A 20287-nucleotide genomic window follows, 5' to 3' on the forward strand; every position below is an offset into this window, starting at 1 on the left:
TGTAGCCACAACACACATGATTCCTCTTCCAAGTGACATCTAGCTCCAAGAATGGAGAACAGAAACAATATCCTTCCCAGAGTACTTTGCAGTGCCCTCTTTCATCCACAATGCAAATCACCTGTAGAGGACTAAGGGCCCAGTCCTATCCAGCACAGGAGTGATGGCCCCTTCCCCCAAGTAAAGCCCCAGCCTGCTCAGTGGAGCTTCTCAAGTCAGCACCAGTATTTCACTGACACAGACTCAAGAAGTGTCTGGTGTTGGGTTTTCAAGCCTGACATGGGAGATAGGATTCCTCCACACCCCTCCTGGGCCTCTTCCTCCCCCATTCTGCCCACTCCCTCTGCCTTCCCCCTACGCAGAAACACCTCCATACTTCTGCCACCCTCTTCATTTCCCCATGCTGCTCCGTGCTACCTCTTTTCCACTGGAGGTTCCTTTCCAGCGTCAACGGGGCAGCACAAGTCTCCCCCCGCCTGCACCTTTTACTCGTGGAGGTGAATTATTATTAAGTCCTCTTTGTTATCATATCAGGTTGCAGCTGGTTACAAAGGTATTTTTAATGCATGTAAGCATAGCTAAAATTATGTCATAGAAATCCTCCATCTGGGGTTTAAAATATCCTGAAGTTGTACCACAGTATCTCATTCTCCTTGGACTCTTTGTTTCGTTTCAGGTTGGCTTCATGAGCTGGGAAAACGCTTGGAATCTCCATACCATGGCAATAATACATTTGGAGGCCCATCACTCAGAAGTGCCTATATTGCTGCCCTGTACTTTACTCTCAGCAGCCTCACCAGTGTAGGGTTTGGTAATGTTTCCGCCAATACTGATGCGGAGAAGATTTTCTCTATTTGCACAATGCTGATTGGGGGTAAGTCAACATGTTCAGTAAGAGAAATTGAAAAAAAAAAAATGATATTTCAGAATCTTATTCCGGCTTTGCACCAGGCCCAGGCTGGCAAGGGAGGGAAGGTGTGTTCAGTAGGTTTCATGTTTTAAAGATTGGTCACTTGTGTTTAATAAAGTGGCGCAGGTTAAACCCAAGTGCAATCTCATGCCTTCATGGGGGGGGGGGGCAGGCGGTGCAAGTGTAAATACAATGCCAGATACAGGGAAGTGGCAGTGAGATGCAAATACCCTGTGGTCTTCTGTGCTCCCGGAGGCATCCAGTGGGCCATTGTGAGGTACAGGAAGCTGGGCTAGTTGGGCCCTGGGCCTGATCCAGCAGGGCTCTTCTTACTTTCTTTGTCAGCAGAGAAAAAAGAGGCGGGATCTGAATTCATACTTCAAAGCAAATGAAAACTAAACCCAAATAACTGGTGAAGATTAGCTAATTATATGTACAAAATTTATCTTCATGCAAATGTCACATCACTTTCCATGGAACTGCGACTGCTGTGTTGTTGAATCTTTAATGTTAGCTGTGCAAGGTCTGTAATCCTTTAAAAACGAAAATGTAATCTCACTGTTGGTTGTTCTCCAACATATGTAATGATCCTTACCACAGTGTAAAGAAACTCAGGATATGCTCTCGCATATCAGATTGATTCCATTGTGTACTGCCTTTATAAAGGGCAAGTCTTGAAGGCCTCCAGATGGAAAGACCATGTGAGAGAACTTCAGTTTTGCAGGAGAAGCTCATGTGAGTGGTGAACAGTCCGTAGCCCAAAGGAACTTAAAGCTAGAGTCAGTGATTGCCTCCTGGAATACCACTACCAATCTAAATTTTATTTACCAGATTTTTCCAGTGAGCTCCTAACATGCATTGTTGACTTACAGCACAATCCTATACATGTCTACTCAGTAGTAAGCCCCATTATAATCAATGGGGCATACTCCCAGGAAAGTGCACATAGGATTGCAGCCTTAGGACAGGGGTCTTCAAACCCCGGCCCGGGGGCCAGATGCGGCCCACGGCCAGCCTTTATCCAGCCCACAGTCAACCTCTGATGCCCTGAGAGCCTCTCGCCCAGTTGACCAAACACAACTAGAGTTGTGCTTGTGGGGTGAGGGAATGGGAGTCCATTTAAGTGTGTGCTTTATTTCTTGGGCTGTGTTGGTGCTTGGGGAAATCCTGGGCATTTGAGCTCATTAATTTATTCATTCATCTAAGTTCCAGCTCTAATGTATTTATTTAAATTTTATTATTTAATTTTTTTTCCCCCAGCCCTTGACACTGTACCAGATATTTGATGCAGCCCTTTGGCCAAAATGTTTAGAGACCCCTGCCTTAGGAGAAGAGGTTTGCTGTGTGCCCCAATCACCAGACCTGAAAGTGGCACCTAAACTGTTACCTGCCGGGAAGTCCCGGCTCAGCCTGGTCATCCTTTGATAATTTGACAAACTTCTTAAGACTCAAACACAGACTGTAACCAGAATGAAACATTTTTTGTAGCCAGGAGCCATGTCATAGGTTTCCTTTCACATCATGGTGACTACATAAAACGTGATGGCTCTTGCTGATTCAGTTTCTGCTGACTCACCCTAATTATCTGTACATCATAACAGCTTGTCTAATGAAGGTTCCCCCCCCCCTTTCCTGGGTTTATTAGCCTGTAACATAAGAAGCTACTTGGACAGATTTGTATAACTAAGAGTGCAATCCTAACCAAATTTCCAGCACTGGCATAGCTGTGCCAGTGGGGCAGGTGCTGCATCCTGCAGTTGGGGGGCAGTCACAGAGGCTTCCTCAAGGTAAGGCACTGTTTGATCCCTTTACCTTGGAGTTGCATTGCCCTTACCTCAGTGCTGGAAAGTTGGCTAGGATTGCGTCCTTTCTTTTCCAAATTAGCCTTCACTGTGGTTTAAAACCAGAGATGTTAGGCCTGTATCCATTCTATCAGAATGCATGGAGAAACTTTACTTTTTAAACCTGTTCTGAATTGCTTTCACTTTGTTATTCTCATGGATCAATATTGTGCTGCCTACTGGGGCCATATTCTTGGATATTGTATCCACAGTTTCATTTATCTGCGGATTGGGTCCACAGGCCCCCATGCGCCTCCCCTGGAGCTCCAGAGGGTCTTCTGAGCCTGGTAAAGGCAACGCTTCTGCCTGTGGCCTCTGCCAGGTTCAGAGAGATTCTCTTTGTTGTTGGCATCCTTCAGTCTCGGAAGACTATGGTATGGTGCTCTGAACAGTGTTCTGGAACAGAGTGTCCTCTCCAGTGTGCGAAGCCTGGGTAAAGTAGATATGGAGGATAGACTGTTACCCAAGCAGCAAATCCCCCCTCTCCACATCGCTGAAATGGTCCAATGGAAAGACAGAAGCCAATATGGTTGGTTCCAGCAGCGTCACAGGAGTTGCCAGAACGGGACTGTGTTCAGCCATGAACTGCCTCAGGGACTCTGGCTCCGGATTTTGCCTTGAGGTTGACTCCTGAAGCCTTTTCCATAACTGGATGTAGCCACAAGGCAGTGGAGGTTTGGGATCAGAGTTTTCCTTCTCTCAGACGAGCTGCCTTCCCAGGCTAACGAGTCCCATCTACGAGTGGCTGTTTTGTTACCAAAAAGGCTGTTTTGTTTAGGGGAATTATTTATATTAGCCTTCTGGAAACTTTTGGGACCATAGGCTGGATACAAGACAGCGTAGAGCAAAGAAATCTCTTGTTTAGCTTAATGAGACTGGGAGAAAGGTAACTTTCAATCAAAGGATTATATTTTTATTGCAAAAATACACAAAGGTAAAACATAATACACATAGAGAATATAGATTTTTAGTACTGGTCTGGTGTACCTAACTAGTGATGGATGCGTGTGCTATGTATTTTGGGGTGCATCCGAAAAAGAATCAGAAATGGACAGAAAGTAGGGAGGTATTATAGGGGTTCCTTAATCTGCTAAACCCAGTTGCTGACTAAAGATGGGGGAGCAGGGAGGAATAGGTAGGGAAGAAGGGGGGGAAGTTTAGATGCAACAATATATTTACCTGTCGGGGGGGGGGGAAGAGTTGGAGGAAGAGTCTGGCCACTCCGGCCGGTGGGCAGTCAGAGAGAGAGCCCATGCGCTCTGAGTTCTCTCTTATAAGATTTGTCTTGGACCTGGAAGTTGATCTAAACTGACCGGAAGTATCCCAGAGCTGTGGGCATGCTCAGTAACACACAATGGTACACGTGGAGTATGTAAAGAAAAGGTGGAAGGGTCCAGAACTCAGTTATCAGCAAAAGCTTGGCTCTGGGGGAGGGAGGCAATTTGCATAAGGTGCTTAAGAGTGTTAAAGCTACAACAAAAGAACAATAGACTTCCTCCTCTGTAGGTGCATGCTTGTTTTGCATAATCAGGAGACACAGTGATTAGGTTATACATTGATCTGCAAGGAATTGGGGGTTTGTGTAATTCATGTGTTTGTAGCTTGGCCATGGCCCTTAGAAACATGTGCTGGGGGAGGAGTGGCCTGCTTGCTTGGTCTGTATAGTCCAAAATACATAACTAGATATAAAAACACAACTTGGAAGGGAAAAGGGGATTTTCACGTAACAGTTTAGTCACCTCTTACTACAAGTACAGCCAAACTGAGGGCCTATTCTTATCCCCAGCCCCCAGGGGAACTTCCATAAAGCAATAGTAAAACCAATTAAAGCCATATTTTTTTTAAAAAATAGGCTATTGGTCCATCCTCAGTCAGGTTATAAATCCACACTGCCCCAAGGGGTGTGGAGACTTCCCAGCTCTTTCCACTGTGAAAGGCAATCCCCTCTCCCACCCCTGCACTGTCCTTATCTGCTCCGTTTGGCTTCTAGGTAACCACTGAAGCGCGTGGGAAGGTTCCAACCTTCCCGCTGGTGCACCCGCTCTGTGTGTGGTTGCAAAGCGCTTTATCACACTTTTTATCACACTCTGAGATTCTCAGAGTTTAAAAAACACAACTTCCATTCCCCCCCCAAAAAAAACAAAAAACCAGAAGTGATGTTTTTAATGCCTTTCAAGTCATTATGAGGCCTGGGGAAGCCACTGAGGGCTTCCCTGTGGCTCCTAATGTCTTATAAGGCACTGAAAACATTACGTCTGATTTTTTTGAAAAAAAACTGGAAGTATGTTTTTTTTTTTTTTATTCTGAGAGTCAGTCTGAACCTAGCAGAGGCTGTGGGCAGTTGCACTCAACCTCTGCCAGGCTCAGAAGACCCTGTAGAGGTTGAGGGGAGTATCTCTCATATCTGTGGATTCAGCTACCTGTGGGGTTCAATCTCAACCTATCCAGGGCTTCATTTCCACTACAGCTTTGATCCACTTCCAGTGCACTTCTGTTAACCCAATGCATTTAGGAAGGTGGGGCAATCAGGCATTTTGCCCCAGACCCAATGCCAACTCTCAGCAGCCCTAGTCATGTGCAGTACCCTCTTAATTGTGTTGTCGGTGGACACTTCTGTTTACAGCCCATTGCCAAATGGACACTGGCAGAGAGATCTCATGTATTAACTCTGAGACCACAGGAGGAAAAGTGAAGTGATGAGTAGGTTGCTCCATAAATCTCCCAGCAACCAGTGCATCAAGAGTGATCATATCAGGACATGCTGGGTTCAAGAACTGTAGGGGACTGGCCTGCATCTCTACCTTGATCATTCTTTCTGTCAGTGAGTAAGGCTTCCTAGACCCCTTCTTAGTCCGGGATTCATAATGGGAGCCTGGCAGTACCACTTTCTCCATCACTGCAGTCTTGTTTGTTTTTACCCACCATTTGTTCCAGAATTGTTTGGATGTGCTATTTAAGAGCCCAATCCTATCCACACTTTCCTGGGAGTAAGACCCATTTACCTTAAAGGGATTTACTCCTGAGTAGACATGCATAGGATTGGGCTGTAATTCTGCAGTGCAAATGTGCCCATCAGGAAGTCATGGAGATTCTACCACTCTGGTACAGTGAATACTGGGGGGATACAAAAAACACTAAATGAAAACTAAGCAATATTGGGAAAGATGAACATTTCCATCAAAGTACAAGTCCTGACTGGAACCACCTGCTTCAAAGGCTGGTTGCAATATTGTGCACCTACCTTTGCTCCAGAGCTAGTCTGCATGGCTGATCTCAGTTATAATTTATCCATTAGGGGGGAAAAAAATGAAAACTCAACATTCTTGAAGATGGCATATGCTCGATACTGAGAAAAATTTTTCGTTCCAAAAATAAAAAATGGAAAAGGAAGAAAACATATGCTGCAAGCTGAATTAATGCCCCTGTTCTGTTTTGAAAACAAATAGCTGTGATTATAATGAGCCGTAAGAGGAGCAGAGTCTTGTTAATTAGATGAGTAAACTTTACGTGCACTTCATGCATTGGAGTTAGCTAAGCAAATTGTGCATAATATTAATGTACAATTGTGTGGGATGGCAGTGAAGACTGGGGAGGGAAGAAGGTGATATTTGAGAAAATATTTTCCCTTAAATGCAGTCCTCTCGCTGAATATCGATGGCAAAACTCAATAATTTTAAAGGATTGAAATTACAGGCATGTGTCATTTAACAACCTTCCGCTTAGAGATGGACCACATATACCACAGTGCTCAAAGCACAACAAAGAGACCCTTAATGAGGCAATCAGGATTCCCATAGCCTGCAAGAGAGTGTCTGTTTACACAACAAAGAGGCTCAATGCAAAGAAGAGGCAATCTATCCCCAGTTCCCTGTACAGCCAGCTCATTTCTGGCAGGGACCGTCTGTTTACACAACAAAGACATCAGATAGGTCTACATGTTTGCTTAATGACTTGATCACATAACAATGGGGCATCGGAGAACATATCCTCATCATTAAGTGACACACACCTGAATATGTTTAGAAACAGAACTTCTCAGAATGTTGCTTGTTAAAATATAAATAACCCAAATTATTTTATGTACTGATCAAGAAATTCATAATAGTATGAGGCTTTTGTCCTATTAGCCAGTGTTCTAGAACAGGGGTCTCCAAACCCCAATCCGGGGGCCAAATGCGGCCCGCAGGGTTCCTTTATCCGGCCCATGGCCAGCCTATGATCCCCTGAGAGCCTCTGGCCCAGTTGACCAAACACAACTGGACTTGTGCTTCTGGGGTGGGGGAATGGGGGCCATTTAAGTGTGTGCTTCATTTCTTGGGCTGTGTTGGTGCTTGGAGAAATTCTGGATATTCATTTAGTAATTCATCTAAGTTCCATCTCTGATGTTTTTATTTAAATTTTATTATTTATTTCTTTATTTTTAATTCTATTATTACTAAAATTTTAATTTTAATTTTTAATAAATTTTATTTAATTTTTATTTAAATATTATTTTTATAATAAATAATTTTGTTATTTTATTTTATTATTTTATAATAAATAAATAATTTTTATTATTTATTATTATTATTAAAATTTTAATTTTAATTTTTTTATTTTTAATAAATTTTATTATTTAATTTTTTCTGGCCCTCAACACTGTACCTGTTATTTGATGCGGCCCTTCGGCCAAAAAGTTTAGAGACCCCTGTTCTAGAAAGACATAAATATATCTATCTATCTATCTATCTATCTATCTATCTATCTATCTATCTATCTATCTATCTATCTATCTATCTATCTATCTGTCTGTCTGTCTGTCTGTCTGTCTGTCTGTCTATATAACTCAAGGAAACTGTGGCTGTTTCCCTTTTATCCCCTTTGAAATATATTGATATTTCCACATGAGGAGTGTGTGACTTGCCCAAGTATCAGAAACAAAATACAAATATAACTATAAAAAGCATATTATAAATCAGCAGAGCAATCGCCCCTAGCCAGTGTACACTGGTGATTTTCAACCAGTGTGCCGTGGCACATTGGTGTGCCAGAAATTATCCACAGGTGTGCCGTGGGAGTTTGGGGTGGGACATGTATCCATAAGGCTTCTGGGTGATGTGAGCCTCCAACCAGCAGTGTGGTATGCCTTGTCAATTGTCAAAACACTGATGGAGTGCCTTGACAATGTTAGCCTTTTCAGTGCACTGTGAGATGAAAAACATTGAAAATTACTATATCAGATTCTCTTCGGAAGCAGCGTTGCAAATTGCATTCCATTTATTCTGACTCCCTGTTATTTAAAAATATACATATGCTTCTCAGCCACCTTTGATCTTGTTTAATGTGTTTTAAAATAAAATATCTCAGGAGCATTCACGAACTGCTGTATTTTCCAAATTCTTTTTTTCTCAGCAAAGTACTAAACTGAGTCAGGGATTCCTTTTATCAAACTGGTTTTATCATAGACACTTTGCTGCCCACTTTTCAGTAGATTGGCCTCATTACCAAGCAGGATCTGTACTGTGCATCCGGCATCACTTTTGATGACCGTCAGTAGCTAGGCTTTTCTCACATCAGCATCCTCTCTGTCTTCCGCAGCTTTGATGCATGCCTTGGTCTTTGGTAATGTGACTGCTATTATTCAACGGATGTACTCCAGATGGTCCCTTTATCACACTCGAACCAAGGATCTGAAAGATTTTATAAGAGTGCATCACCTCCCACAGCAGCTGAAGCAGAGAATGCTTGAATATTTCCAGACCACCTGGTCAGTCAATAATGGAATAGATTCCAATGAGGTAATCAGAGCCTGGGTATTATTATTATTATTATTATTATTATTATTATTATTATTATTATTATTATTATTATTATTATTATTATATCTGATGTCAGAGATTGTTTGGTTTTCCTAGTCATGTTCAAATTAGACACCTTGGTGAAATTGTATTCTTGGAACAATGGTGTTTGCATCCATAATTAGTCATTTTGTCTTCTAGAGGAAATGCCAGTAAAAGAATTTATACAATTAGTTATCATAGGAAATTTTTACTATGAAGTGATTTCCCCCTGCTCCTACTGCTATATTTCTCTCTCTCTCTCTCTCTCTCTCTCTCTCTCTCTCTCTCTCTCTCTCTCTCTCTCTCTCGATAGATAGATAGATAGATAGATAGATAGATAGATAGATAGATAGATAGATAGATAGATAGATAGATAGATAGATAGATAGATAGGGATGCAATATTAAATGCCATGAAAGTGACTAAAGTCTAAAGTGTTGTTTGGATTGCCTTGGCTGAAGAGCAGATGATTGACATTTAATAGGAAATTCGGTTTCCCTTCCTGGACAGCTTTTAAAGGACTTTCCCGATGAGCTGCGCTCAGACATCACCATGCACCTGAACAAGGAGATTCTGCAGCTGTCCCTTTTTGAGTGTGCCAGCCGCGGTTGCCTCAGGTCTCTGTCTCTGCATATCAAAACCTCCTTCTGTGCTCCTGGAGAGTACCTCCTCCGGCAGGGAGATGCCTTGCAAGCTATTTATTTTGTGTGCTCAGGTTCCATGGAAGTTCTAAAAGACAGCATGGTGCTGGCCATTCTAGGTGAGTGTTTACATACACATGATTCCTGCCAGAAGAGTTTCCATCCTTGTTATCCCACCGTGTCAAAACCAAAACTATGTCCTCATATCTATGACGTCGAAATTTAGGTTCATATGAGTCCTGAATGTGTTCTCCCCACCCTGAGATCATGTCAAAACCGCACATCCAATAGATCACTGCCACCAGCAGTTTGGGGTCAGGGCCACATTATCATCTCTTCACCCAACCAGGGGGCTATCCACAAACAGGCTTCATGCCGAATTATCTGAGAAGCAAGAAGAACAGAGAGCATCTTGACAGACCTCTTTGCTTTACTTCTCTTCCTCTCCCATCCATATATCCCCATGCAATTGTATACACACGCAAGTCTCCTCTGGGCAGTATGCAAGGCTGAACAAGACATCGGAGGCAGAAGGCCAGTTGCTCTTTGGATTAAAGTACAAGGAAGGTTGGTTTCAATCAAATTGAAGGAAAACATTTATAGGGGATTAAAATGGAATGAGGGAAAAACAAACATGCAATCAGATTCTATAGTTGGGATCAAGAGGCAAAGTTCAAAATAAAGTGAAAAGTCCTGCATCTCCTGCCCCACTTATATGCTCAACCTCGCTGGGTGGGGGATGGGCAGATCAAGCCTGGGAAGGGGCAGGCTCAGTGAAGGTAGTATGCACTGTATCCAAACCCCCTTCCTGACCTTGATCTGCCTACATGGATCCACGCAGACTTGCACCAGTGATATCACTGGCACAGATCCAGATTGACCCATTGCGGCTGCTAGGAGGCAAGGGGACAAATGTCCTCTTACCCCAAAGAGACCTCCAGCAGTCAAAAATCTCCCCTGGGATACAGCAGACACTACACTGGCCCTGCTGCATCACCGTGTAGGGATTTAAGTAGGATTGGGCTGTAACTGAATTATACCTGTCATGCTGGTATGTCACCTGGTACGCTATTGCAAAACTGCAGATTGTGCTATTACTTCCATGCTACCCTTTTCTCAGATAGTGCAGTGTTTCTAGACAAGCTTATCACTCAACCCATTGATACCAAAATGAGTCGTATTACATCTTGTAATATTATAATAGATCTTGTGGGTGTTAAGTCACATAGAGTAGCAATTTGTTACTCACTTAATGATATTTCACAACTTCTATTTCATAGTGCAAGGGCTGGCATTTTGTTACTTAGTTTTACTCTTGCATCAGTGGATAGTCCACTAAATTTTCTCTGTGCACTGAAATTTAACTGTAAACTTAATTATTTCTCACGTCCATCAGCGGTGATTGTTTAGTAGGAACAAAATGAGCTTTACTTTAAACATGTATATCAGCTTTTGTAAAACAAAGGAAATCATGAACGTTACTGAACTGATATTTGTGAAATAGACATAAACATAATGGCTCATCCAGGTCTGGGCTGGCCTCAGGACGTAGAGGGCCCAATTCCACATGGCTCTTGCGGGGTCCTCACTGCACGCACCCCCATTTCCCCACAGCGAGCTGGTTGCAGGGCTCACTGCAAGAAAGCACCAGCTTTGGCCCCCACATGGTCCATTGGACCATTTGCCCAAAGCCAGGACTACAATTCCCAGGGTGCCTTGCAAGGGAGAGTCCTGGCTTCAGGCAAGGTGGTCTAGTGGAGCATGTCATAGTCAATACTGGTGCTTTTTTGTGGAGAACCCCACTTCAAGCACTTGGGGAGAGGCGTGTGGGTGTCACGTTGACAACCGCTCCTGGGGAGACCTACCCATCTTGCCCCCGCCAAGTGATATCCCTGTGCGCCAGCCTCTACATGCTTACTTGCATGAAAGGTGCCAGTTGTGGTTGTGCGCAACCTGTGCCCCATGCAACATGTGGGGCTCAGTTGGGCAAAAGCACCTGAATCATGTTAAAACCAGCCCTGACCTAAGCTGCACCAGAGCAGGTAAGGGAGTGAAGTGGACAGGTTGTGGGCTAGTTCAGGGGAGGATTGGGATGGTTTGGGGAAGGAACTGGGCTGGTTCAAGAGTGGATCTCAGTGGCAGCAGTATGCACTGAATCCTCTCCCACCTTCCCAGCCCAAACCCAACCCCCGACTCCCCTCAGACCTATGCCAGCAAAGAGTTGGCATGGTTCCAAGGAGACCCATTGACATCCAGCTGGCCTCTGGAGAAATAGGTAAAAAGTATTTTTACTTACCTCTCCCAGGCCATCTGGTTCCTCCCTACACACACACTCACACCATACCATGCAGCACATGCTCTGTTGGTGGCACTGCATGCTATGGAGAGGTGGGGGATAGGATTGGGCTGTTGGAGGAGCATGGGTGAATGTATCTCCCCTAAAAATGTGTCATCACCCTGCTGTCTAATTATGTGGGAGTGGCTCAGATGAATGGCTCCTGTGTAATTAGGCAGTGGCAGGGCAACACATTTTGGGAGCTATGTCATCCAAGCTCATCTTCCATGTGATTAGACCAGGCCAGTGAAGAATATTGTCTGTATCAGCCCTTAGAGTAGATCATGGAGTTAAAGATGTTTCATTGGAAGGTGCTTGAACCTCATCAATGCCACTTTATTTTTCTATGAAGATTGTCTTTTAGCACTAGTTGTTCAACCTATCACACGTAAAACATTTATACATTTCCTGGATTTTCCTTAAATCATCATTATTTTCACTCAACCATATACTCTTCACCATCTGAACTAGGCCTTAGAATGTAGTAGACACTTGGAAAGATATGGAGCGCTTTTTAATGATTGCATTTTAACACCTACCCTAGAAAGTAAAACAATTAAGGGTGCAATCCTTACCCCTTATGTCAGTGCTTTCCAGCACTGGCATAGTGGTGCCAATGGGACATGTGCTGCTTCCTGCAGTTGAGTGTCACTCATGGAGGCCTCCTCAAAGTAAGGGAATGATTATTCCCTTACCTCAGAGCTGCATTGCCCATAAGAACATAAGAACAGCCCCACTGGATCAGGCCATAGGCCCATCTAGTCCAGCTTCCTGTATCTCACAGCGGCCCCACCAAATGCCCCAGGGAGCACACCAGATAACAAGAGACCTGCATCCTGGTGCCCTCCCTTGCATTGGCATTCTGACATAGCCCATTTCTAAAATCAGGAGGTTGCGTATACACATCATGGCTTGTAACCTGTAATGGATTTTTCCGCCAGAAACTTGTCCAATCCCCTTTTAAAGGCATCCAGGCCAGACGCCGTCACCACATCCTGTAGCAAGGAGTTCCACAGACCGACAACACGCTGAGTAAAGAAATATTTTTCTTTTGTCTGTCCTAACTCTCCCAACACTCAATTTTAGTGATTGCGCCCTAAGAGAGCCATTCCAACTGTGCCTTGGGCAGGCACAAACCCTTGCTCTGGTCCAGGAGGGTCACAAATGTTTCGAGAGTTGGCTGGACCGGCGCAGGGATGCACGCTGGCCCACAGAGGCTGAATCCAGCCTCCACACTGACCTGAAAGGGGAGGCTTGCATTGGCCAAGCTCAGCTGACACAAGGGTCTGGGGACATTGGGGAGGAGGCAGGAGGAAGGCATTCCAGGGCAGGGGAGGGAGGGTGGTCCCAAGGGCGGGCAGGCGGGGAGCGGGAGGCAGGGCTGGGACCTGGCAAATATGCCGGATCCTAACTTCCATTCCCGAGTGGTGTGGAGCAGCTGCAAACCTCTCTGCTCTCCTTGGACTTACACCACCTCCTGAGATGATGCAAGTTCAAGGAGACCCATTGGGGCTGCAGTGGCTTACTTGGGGGTAATTTGAAGAGTTTCCACTTTCCTCCGGCTGAGCCACTTTGGGCCCCTATCTTGCACTGGATACAGCGTAGGCCTCCTGGCCTGCCTGTTCCACCACAAGGTAGGGTTGTGCAACACAGAAACTATTTTGTTAGGAAAAAAAATGAACCAAATCTTCCAAGTGTGGTGGCTTCTAATAGTGATGGAGGAGTCCAAAATTAGACTTGACAATACCAGTTCTGTGAGTATTTAAACCCTGATCTGCACCAAGCATTTATAAACTACATACATGTACTCTGTACATAAACACGATGCACCTTTTGATTTTTGTACATTTTGCGTGATGTGCATGAACTCTCTGCTCAGTTCTCTTTGTTGGTGGATGATTGCACTCTCCTGTTTTGGATTTCTTTTAGGTAAAGGAGATTTAATTGGCGCAAACCTCTCTATTAAGGACCAAGTGATTAAAACGAATGCCGATGTGAAAGCTCTCACCTACTGTGACCTCCAATGCATTATCCTCAAAGGACTCTTTGAAGTGCTTGACCTTTACCCAGAATACGCTCACAAGTTTGTCGAAGAAATTCAGCATGACCTCACCTACAATCTTCGAGAAGGCCATGAAAGTGATGTAAGTTGCTGCTGTTCCATTTTGCTTGTAAAAATAAATTGTCCATTTCCACAGTTCGTTCTCATCTGTCAATATCGGAATAAACGTCTATGTTCAGTGTTCGTTTTAGACAAAATGTTGTTTGTGCTGAACTTTGAAATTTTAGTCACTCTTCAAGTGAATTATTGATAGTGAGTTATAGATCCAAGATGACCTTGTGCTTCCCTGTGTCTGTAGGAAAGCATTCTCTTTACATAATTCCTTCAGTGTGGGTTTTGCAAGCTTAGAGTTTACAAACCTTTCCAGCCAAAGTAGAATGAAAAGATATGCTTTCTATATCTTAAGGCACCCAGTTCAGTTAATTCTTACGGCAGTGTGTTGAACAAAATTTTGTGCAGAAAGAACCTGTACTAACAAGCCATAGCTTTTTAGAGGATGGCAGCAACGCTATAAAGCATGGCAAAGAGCTTCTATATGTAGCATGTATTTGTAGTACAACAGACGTGTTGTCGGTTGCTACGCTCACAAGGGAGAATCCCTACTTAAAGCATGGATGATAGCCCTTAAGGTGTGGCTTAAAACCTAAAAGACACATTGTCTTTGGAGAGTTCTCCATTCGGGAGCATGAGGAATTTAGCGTATGAACTACAGCTGCAAGAAAATCCATTCGGAAAACACTTTGAGGTAAACTTCAGAAACTTTCACACCACAACAGTCCTGTGTTTTTTGTCATTAAGAGCCCAATTATATCCCCCACCATGCTATAGCCACTCCAGTAGAGCATACCCCACCTTACAGTGGTGGGGAAACCAGAAGGCCAATGAGAGGTAAATAAAAAAACATTTATTCTTACCCCTTGTTAGGCCTTCTGGTTGCCTACGGGTCTCCTCAGACCCACCTTAGCTATGCAGCTGGCATATGTCCAAGGAAAAGAAGGGCACAGGGTCAGCTAGAAAATGAGGTATATTATTAATTATTATTAACAGTATTTATATACCGCTTTTCAACTAAAAGTTCACAAAGCGGTTTACAGAGAAAAATCAAATAACTAAATGGAGGTATAGGATCTGGTATGTGGTTTTGTTGCCAAAATCCACCCCTTCCAGCCTGCTTCCCACTCCCTGCCTTCCCCCTCCCCACCCCAGATCTCCCCTTCCCCATCCACAATCTTCCCCGCCTCCAACTTACTTGGGTCGGCATGGGTTGGGCTCTGAGGTATGGTGCCTGGAGCCTCTTGCCATTCACACTAATGGCTCCAGAACACCTTTTGCATCACCGTAAATGGATTTACAGCAGCAGATTGTGAGATCTGCTGCTGTAAATGGGGACTAAATGGGCCAAGCACCAAACAATGTATTGCTCCCATGACCTTACAAATTTCTCTCTAGGACTCAAGGAACAATGTGACAATTACTGTTCTAGTAAATTAGTCCATTGAATTTCACTGATTTCTTTACTGAAGAAAACTAATAATAATAATAATCCTTTCAACTCACTCCATCATGGTGCTTCCCTTAAGGAAAAAAATGGCATGGGGTTTTTCATTATGTGATAAATGACATTTTTAAAATGGCATAATCTTCCTGTGGGCATCTTAGGGCTTTCTTAGGTATTACCAGAAGAGCGTCATTTTCTGATCCATTGCAGATCCTTGATATTCTGGTAGCTTTAGAACAGTAAGGCCATGTGGAAGATGTGCTGTTTAGAACAGCAAGGTCATGTGATGACAAGGCTGCTTCCAATCTCAATATCGTCCATCCCATTCACTGCCCGTGAAGTATGACACTGACAAAGGAAATAATATATCTCTGGCTTGTCCACAAGATCTCACATACTGACCACTCTCAGAAAGACAGGGAAAGCAAGCAAGAAGCCATGCCACTCCTGTAAATTAAGAGTGATTGTAGGTCAGTAAGATCCAAGATATGCATTCGTAAACGAAATGGCATCGCCTCCTAAGTCACTATCTTGCAAAAAAAAAATAATAGTCACTTCATTCGTTCAACCTTTATTTGGCATAAATATTTGATAAATAAGGTCTGTGAACAGATACCATACCGAGAACAGAGACCTAAGCAATACACAGATATATTGTGCACACATAAATGTACACACAAATACATACAAACATAACATTATACATACGTGCATATATTATTTAAAAAACAGAAAACAGACAATTACAGACTTTGCCAGGATGTGATCTACTCAATGGTTACTTGGGACCAATAGCTTGGCTTGGTTCCAGTTACTCAGGTTTAGAAACTGTGCAACTGAAAGGGTTGTATGCTTGTCGTCACCCCCCAGAAGGTTTTGAATTATAGCGTTCTCTGAAAGCCCTGTTTTAGCACTGAGCAAGGGAGAGAGAAATTGATGTCTTAGTGCTTGATATTTAGGACAGAGCAGCATAATGTGTATAGATGATTCTACATCGCCTAAGAAGCAGTTACACAAACGTTCTCCCCTGGAGTAATAGTCACTTATTGCATAGAATTGTTGTGAGGTTGAATATGTTACGTAAATCCAGAACTCAGGTGCTCTGATATCAGACAGCAGAGTTTTCTCAGATTCTGTTATCTTTGCTGGACTTTAATTAGATTTTCTGTCAACCGTCCCATTGTTTGGATTTCTCTGAGGCATTTGTAGCTGAGAATGCATTTGCATAAATTAATTGGCTTAATCAGCACTTGTGAGCCACTTCACATGTTACCGTTCTAGCAGGTTTATGGTAAAAACCTGTGTTGTGAACCTGCTAAAGTCAGAGCCAGTCTCTGCTTGGCATAGTATGTATTTTTGGTATACATGAGCTTGAAAGAATTCATGCATGTGTGCTGCAATCGCATGTGCACAGTTTCTATGTTGTGGCTTAGGAGATACACAACATGCTATACTGGTTACTTGACATACATATGTATGTATGTATGTAATGACGTACATTACTGAATGTATACACACTATACTGTGTTCACACAAAAACTGTAATGTGTCAGGGAACCTTGAGCCATCCCACTACGTATCAGTATGATTTGTTGAAACCACTAAGTGCCTATCAGCTGTAAGAAATTCTGGTGGCACTTGTTTGAGCAAGGGCCAATGGACCACATATTAAGAGCTTGCTGATCACGCAAAATCATGCATCCTACACTGCACGTCAACCACTCTGTGATTTTATTGTTTTGAAAAGCTGTATACAAATATTCTTAATAAAAATAGTGTTTCCATCATCCACTTTCCAATAACAGAACTGCTCTGCTGTTCCATTATACTTAAATATTTCACATATTCTGTATTCAGTGGCAAAGTAACCAGACCTATGACTCCACTGAAGTGTTCCAGTTTATAGAATGGCAAATGTGACCTACTGGCTTTCTTAAGTGACTAGCAAATATCCCATCTTATTTCTAATACATTAAATGGGGAGTGAGGGGAGTATTCTCTAGCTCAGACCTTTTCTACTTTTTTCTTTTTTTGCAAGTACCTTTGCTACCGCCTTTCACATGTTCCATTTTTGCATGTACCACCACAAGAGATAGCATCTGTGTGTAGGAGTGGGTGGCCTGCACCCACAATTGTAGCCTTTCTCTGCACTCTCCTTCCCCAAACTTTGCCTCTTTTGAAGAGTCAGCCAGTGTACAGCCACGTCTTGCCCATGGGTGCAACACTGCCCCAGTTAGCTCCACTTCCAGTGGGATTGGGTCAGGAGGGACAGTGCCCCATATCACCATGGCAAGTGGGCAAGCACCACCTAAAATACACTAAAATATCACTTGTGGACTAGTACCATTGGTTGAAAAGTACCATTTTAGCCCCAGAGCCCTAAGAATTGAAAATCCACCCACGCTGTATATATATTGAAACAATAATATTTCTAGAACTTTGCACAATCTCTCTAGATAATGTTCTGCAAAAAATAGTAGATTCCTATTGGATGGTTACACTTTTCTGTTTCTTTCTACTCAACATATTTTGTCTAATCTGAAGCCCAGTTTTTAGGCTCCAATCTTATACACACTTATTGAGAGTAAGTCTCATTGAATTCAATTCAATGGGACGTACTTCTGAGTAGACATACACAAAATTGTATTATTAGTATTAATTACTCCTTAAACCAGTATTTCTCAAGGTTTATCCTCTGCCGCTTCACTTCACATGGTCCACCTTATCCAAGTACCACCAGAAGTAACTAGAGATGACATTACTGCCAGTTACTTCTGGGTTGGGAGGCCAGATGTGTGGTATGACAAACATCAGTGAAAGGCTCAAAGTGGATGGGAGAGCTTTTCCGAGCACAGAAAATGCAAACATTATAGAACTCAACCATATTTTTTTAACGCTAAGAGAAAGCAGAAGAGATCTTGTACTGACAAAATTTTTGTTTTCACAGAGTTCCAAAACCCTATGATTCATTTAATGTAGAGCTATATTGGTTAAATTAAACCTGTTCATTCTCAGAACACTCTTCCTCCTCATCGCTCTACATGCAAATGAAAAAGTGATGCTCGCTCAAATGGAATATAATGGAAAAATGTCAGGCTAATGGAAATGGACCAATATTACTGATTAGAGTCAGACATATTGTAAGCAAGCATTACATGCTTATGTTACTCTTGTAACATTTTTCAAACAGACCTCAGCCCGCTTCTGAGATGTGACATGTGAGCCCCATCTCAATCATATTACTTCTAGGCATCCACTAATGTTATGCCTCAAATTCTGTACTCTCACGTAATTGACTCCATGTAATCCCCAAAGAAATCAGACCCATTTGTAATCAAGAAAATAAATAGCTAAGAAGAACTTAAGCAGATTGCTTGCTGGGGAGCAGAGAGAGTTTAACATATAATTGCAAGTTTAACAGCTATTGATAACTGTATGAGTTCCCTCTTCCTCAAAATTACAAAGAGGCTACCTGAGAACAGTATGAACAGGTGAAATGAGAAACATGGTCTTTTTCCTTACAAGAACAATGTGATTCTTGCTTGTGCTGGAATGCAGGAACCCAATCTTATTTCCTACTTCAGGCAGTTGTCCAACTTCACATTTGCTCTATGTTTATTCAAGGGCTGGAAAGATCAGGCAAAACCATCTAGATGGTTTTGCTTCTCCAGAATTTCTCTCTCATGGACCTTAAGGGCTGAATCCTATCCAACTTCCAGTACAGATGCAGCCATGCCAATGGGTTATCCACTGCATTTTGTGGTGATGGGGCAGTCATGGAGGCCTCTTCAAGGTAAGGGAATATTTTTTTTTCCTTACCTCAGGGCTTACCTTAGGGTTTGCTTCAGGGTAGCATTGATGATGGAAAGATGGATAGGATTCCGCCCAAAGTCTATGTTCTCACAATGTTATCCATTTTTGGCCAGTCCACATTCTTTCATCTCTAGACAGCAGCTTCTGGTTACCCATTTAAGGCAAGACCTAGCTGATCCTGCTTAGCTTTTTCAGGTAAGGCGACAACTCAACCAGCAGACCCATACAGGTTGAGCATCGGATGGGGGTAGACAGCAGACACCCAGCAAACAACAAGTTATTTCAGCTCCTCAGAGAGCCATTCCTGCACCATGAAAAATGCCTGGCTCTTTCTCTAGCTTCCATTCCTTTCTCTGAAGCTGCCAGAAACTCTACCTGCCCATTTTTGCACTGACCACACAGTGAGATGAGCTTCCTTACACCTCAGCTGCTCTTTAACAGTGAAGGGCACGTGCAGTTTTGCCAGTTTTCATGGCTCCCTCCACCTTCTAAGCAAGTCATTAAAACTTCGTTCAGAGACACTGTTGAAGCAATGTCAACCATAGCAACCAGTGATCTCTGAGAGCTGATGTTGGCCCGGCCCAGCTCATCGCCGTTACCTAGCCTTGTAACAGTAAGGTAGGGAATGTAGATTGGAAGCCTATATCAGCCCCTCAGGGAAGAGTTCCAAAAATGGCAAAATGAGCTGAGTGCTTCAAGGGATCCTGATGACACTGGCAGAAATGACAATGCCCAAGTGGTTGGCAATGCTATTAGGAGCCAGTGAGGTGTGTACCGGCAGGCATGTGTTATAATGCTGCTGTCCCTGCAGATTGTTGGGACAACTTAATATCACAGGTAGAATTCTCTTTTTAAAAAAAAAAAAAAAGATACATATTGCAGCTTATATGTCTGCTGTCATTTCTGCTTCTTTTCCATTCTCCCTACTAGGGGGATTCCAATAGGTGCTTCTCTATCATCTGCAGCTTGTTCACGATGCAGTGACACGATTTTGCTGACTAGTTTCGGGAACTTGTTGACACCTCTCGCAAATTGTTTTCATGGATTGCTGGTAGAGAGTCAAATTGAATTCATGTCAACCTTGCTGCTTTGTAACATCTCGGCTGGTATACATCCTAGTGGCAGCAAAAATCTGCACCTGGACTTGTCTCCTGGTAGTGACCACAGCGAAGACTCTGCCTACTGTTTTGTGAAGTCTCCGTCACACTTTCCTCTTCTGATGGGGTGGATGGAGGTTACATTTTTGCAGTAACAAGCACAGATATTCTCTCACGGGTGGGGGGGTATGGATAGAGCATCTGCTTGGAATTTCTGGCATCTCTAGGTAGGACGAACTAAAATTCCCATCTGAAACCGTGGAGAGGTGCC

At 43.2% G+C, this 20287-nt stretch overlaps 1 protein-coding gene across 1 annotated transcript in view; it reads left to right on the forward strand.

Moving 5' to 3' along the window:
* Positions 1–20287, forward strand: part of KCNH8 (potassium voltage-gated channel subfamily H member 8) — a 225099-nt gene that overhangs the window by 175885 nt on the left and 28927 nt on the right. Inside the window, exons 8-11 of the mRNA XM_066627249.1 lie at positions 677–874; positions 8329–8528; positions 9081–9330; positions 13476–13690. Coding sequence (XP_066483346.1) covers positions 677–874; positions 8329–8528; positions 9081–9330; positions 13476–13690 — 863 coding nt within the window. The remainder of the gene's footprint in view (positions 1–676; positions 875–8328; positions 8529–9080; positions 9331–13475; positions 13691–20287) is intronic.

This window comes from Tiliqua scincoides, chromosome 5, assembly GCF_035046505.1.
Source record: "Tiliqua scincoides isolate rTilSci1 chromosome 5, rTilSci1.hap2, whole genome shotgun sequence".
NCBI classification, from domain to species: Eukaryota; Metazoa; Chordata; class Lepidosauria; order Squamata; family Scincidae; genus Tiliqua; species Tiliqua scincoides.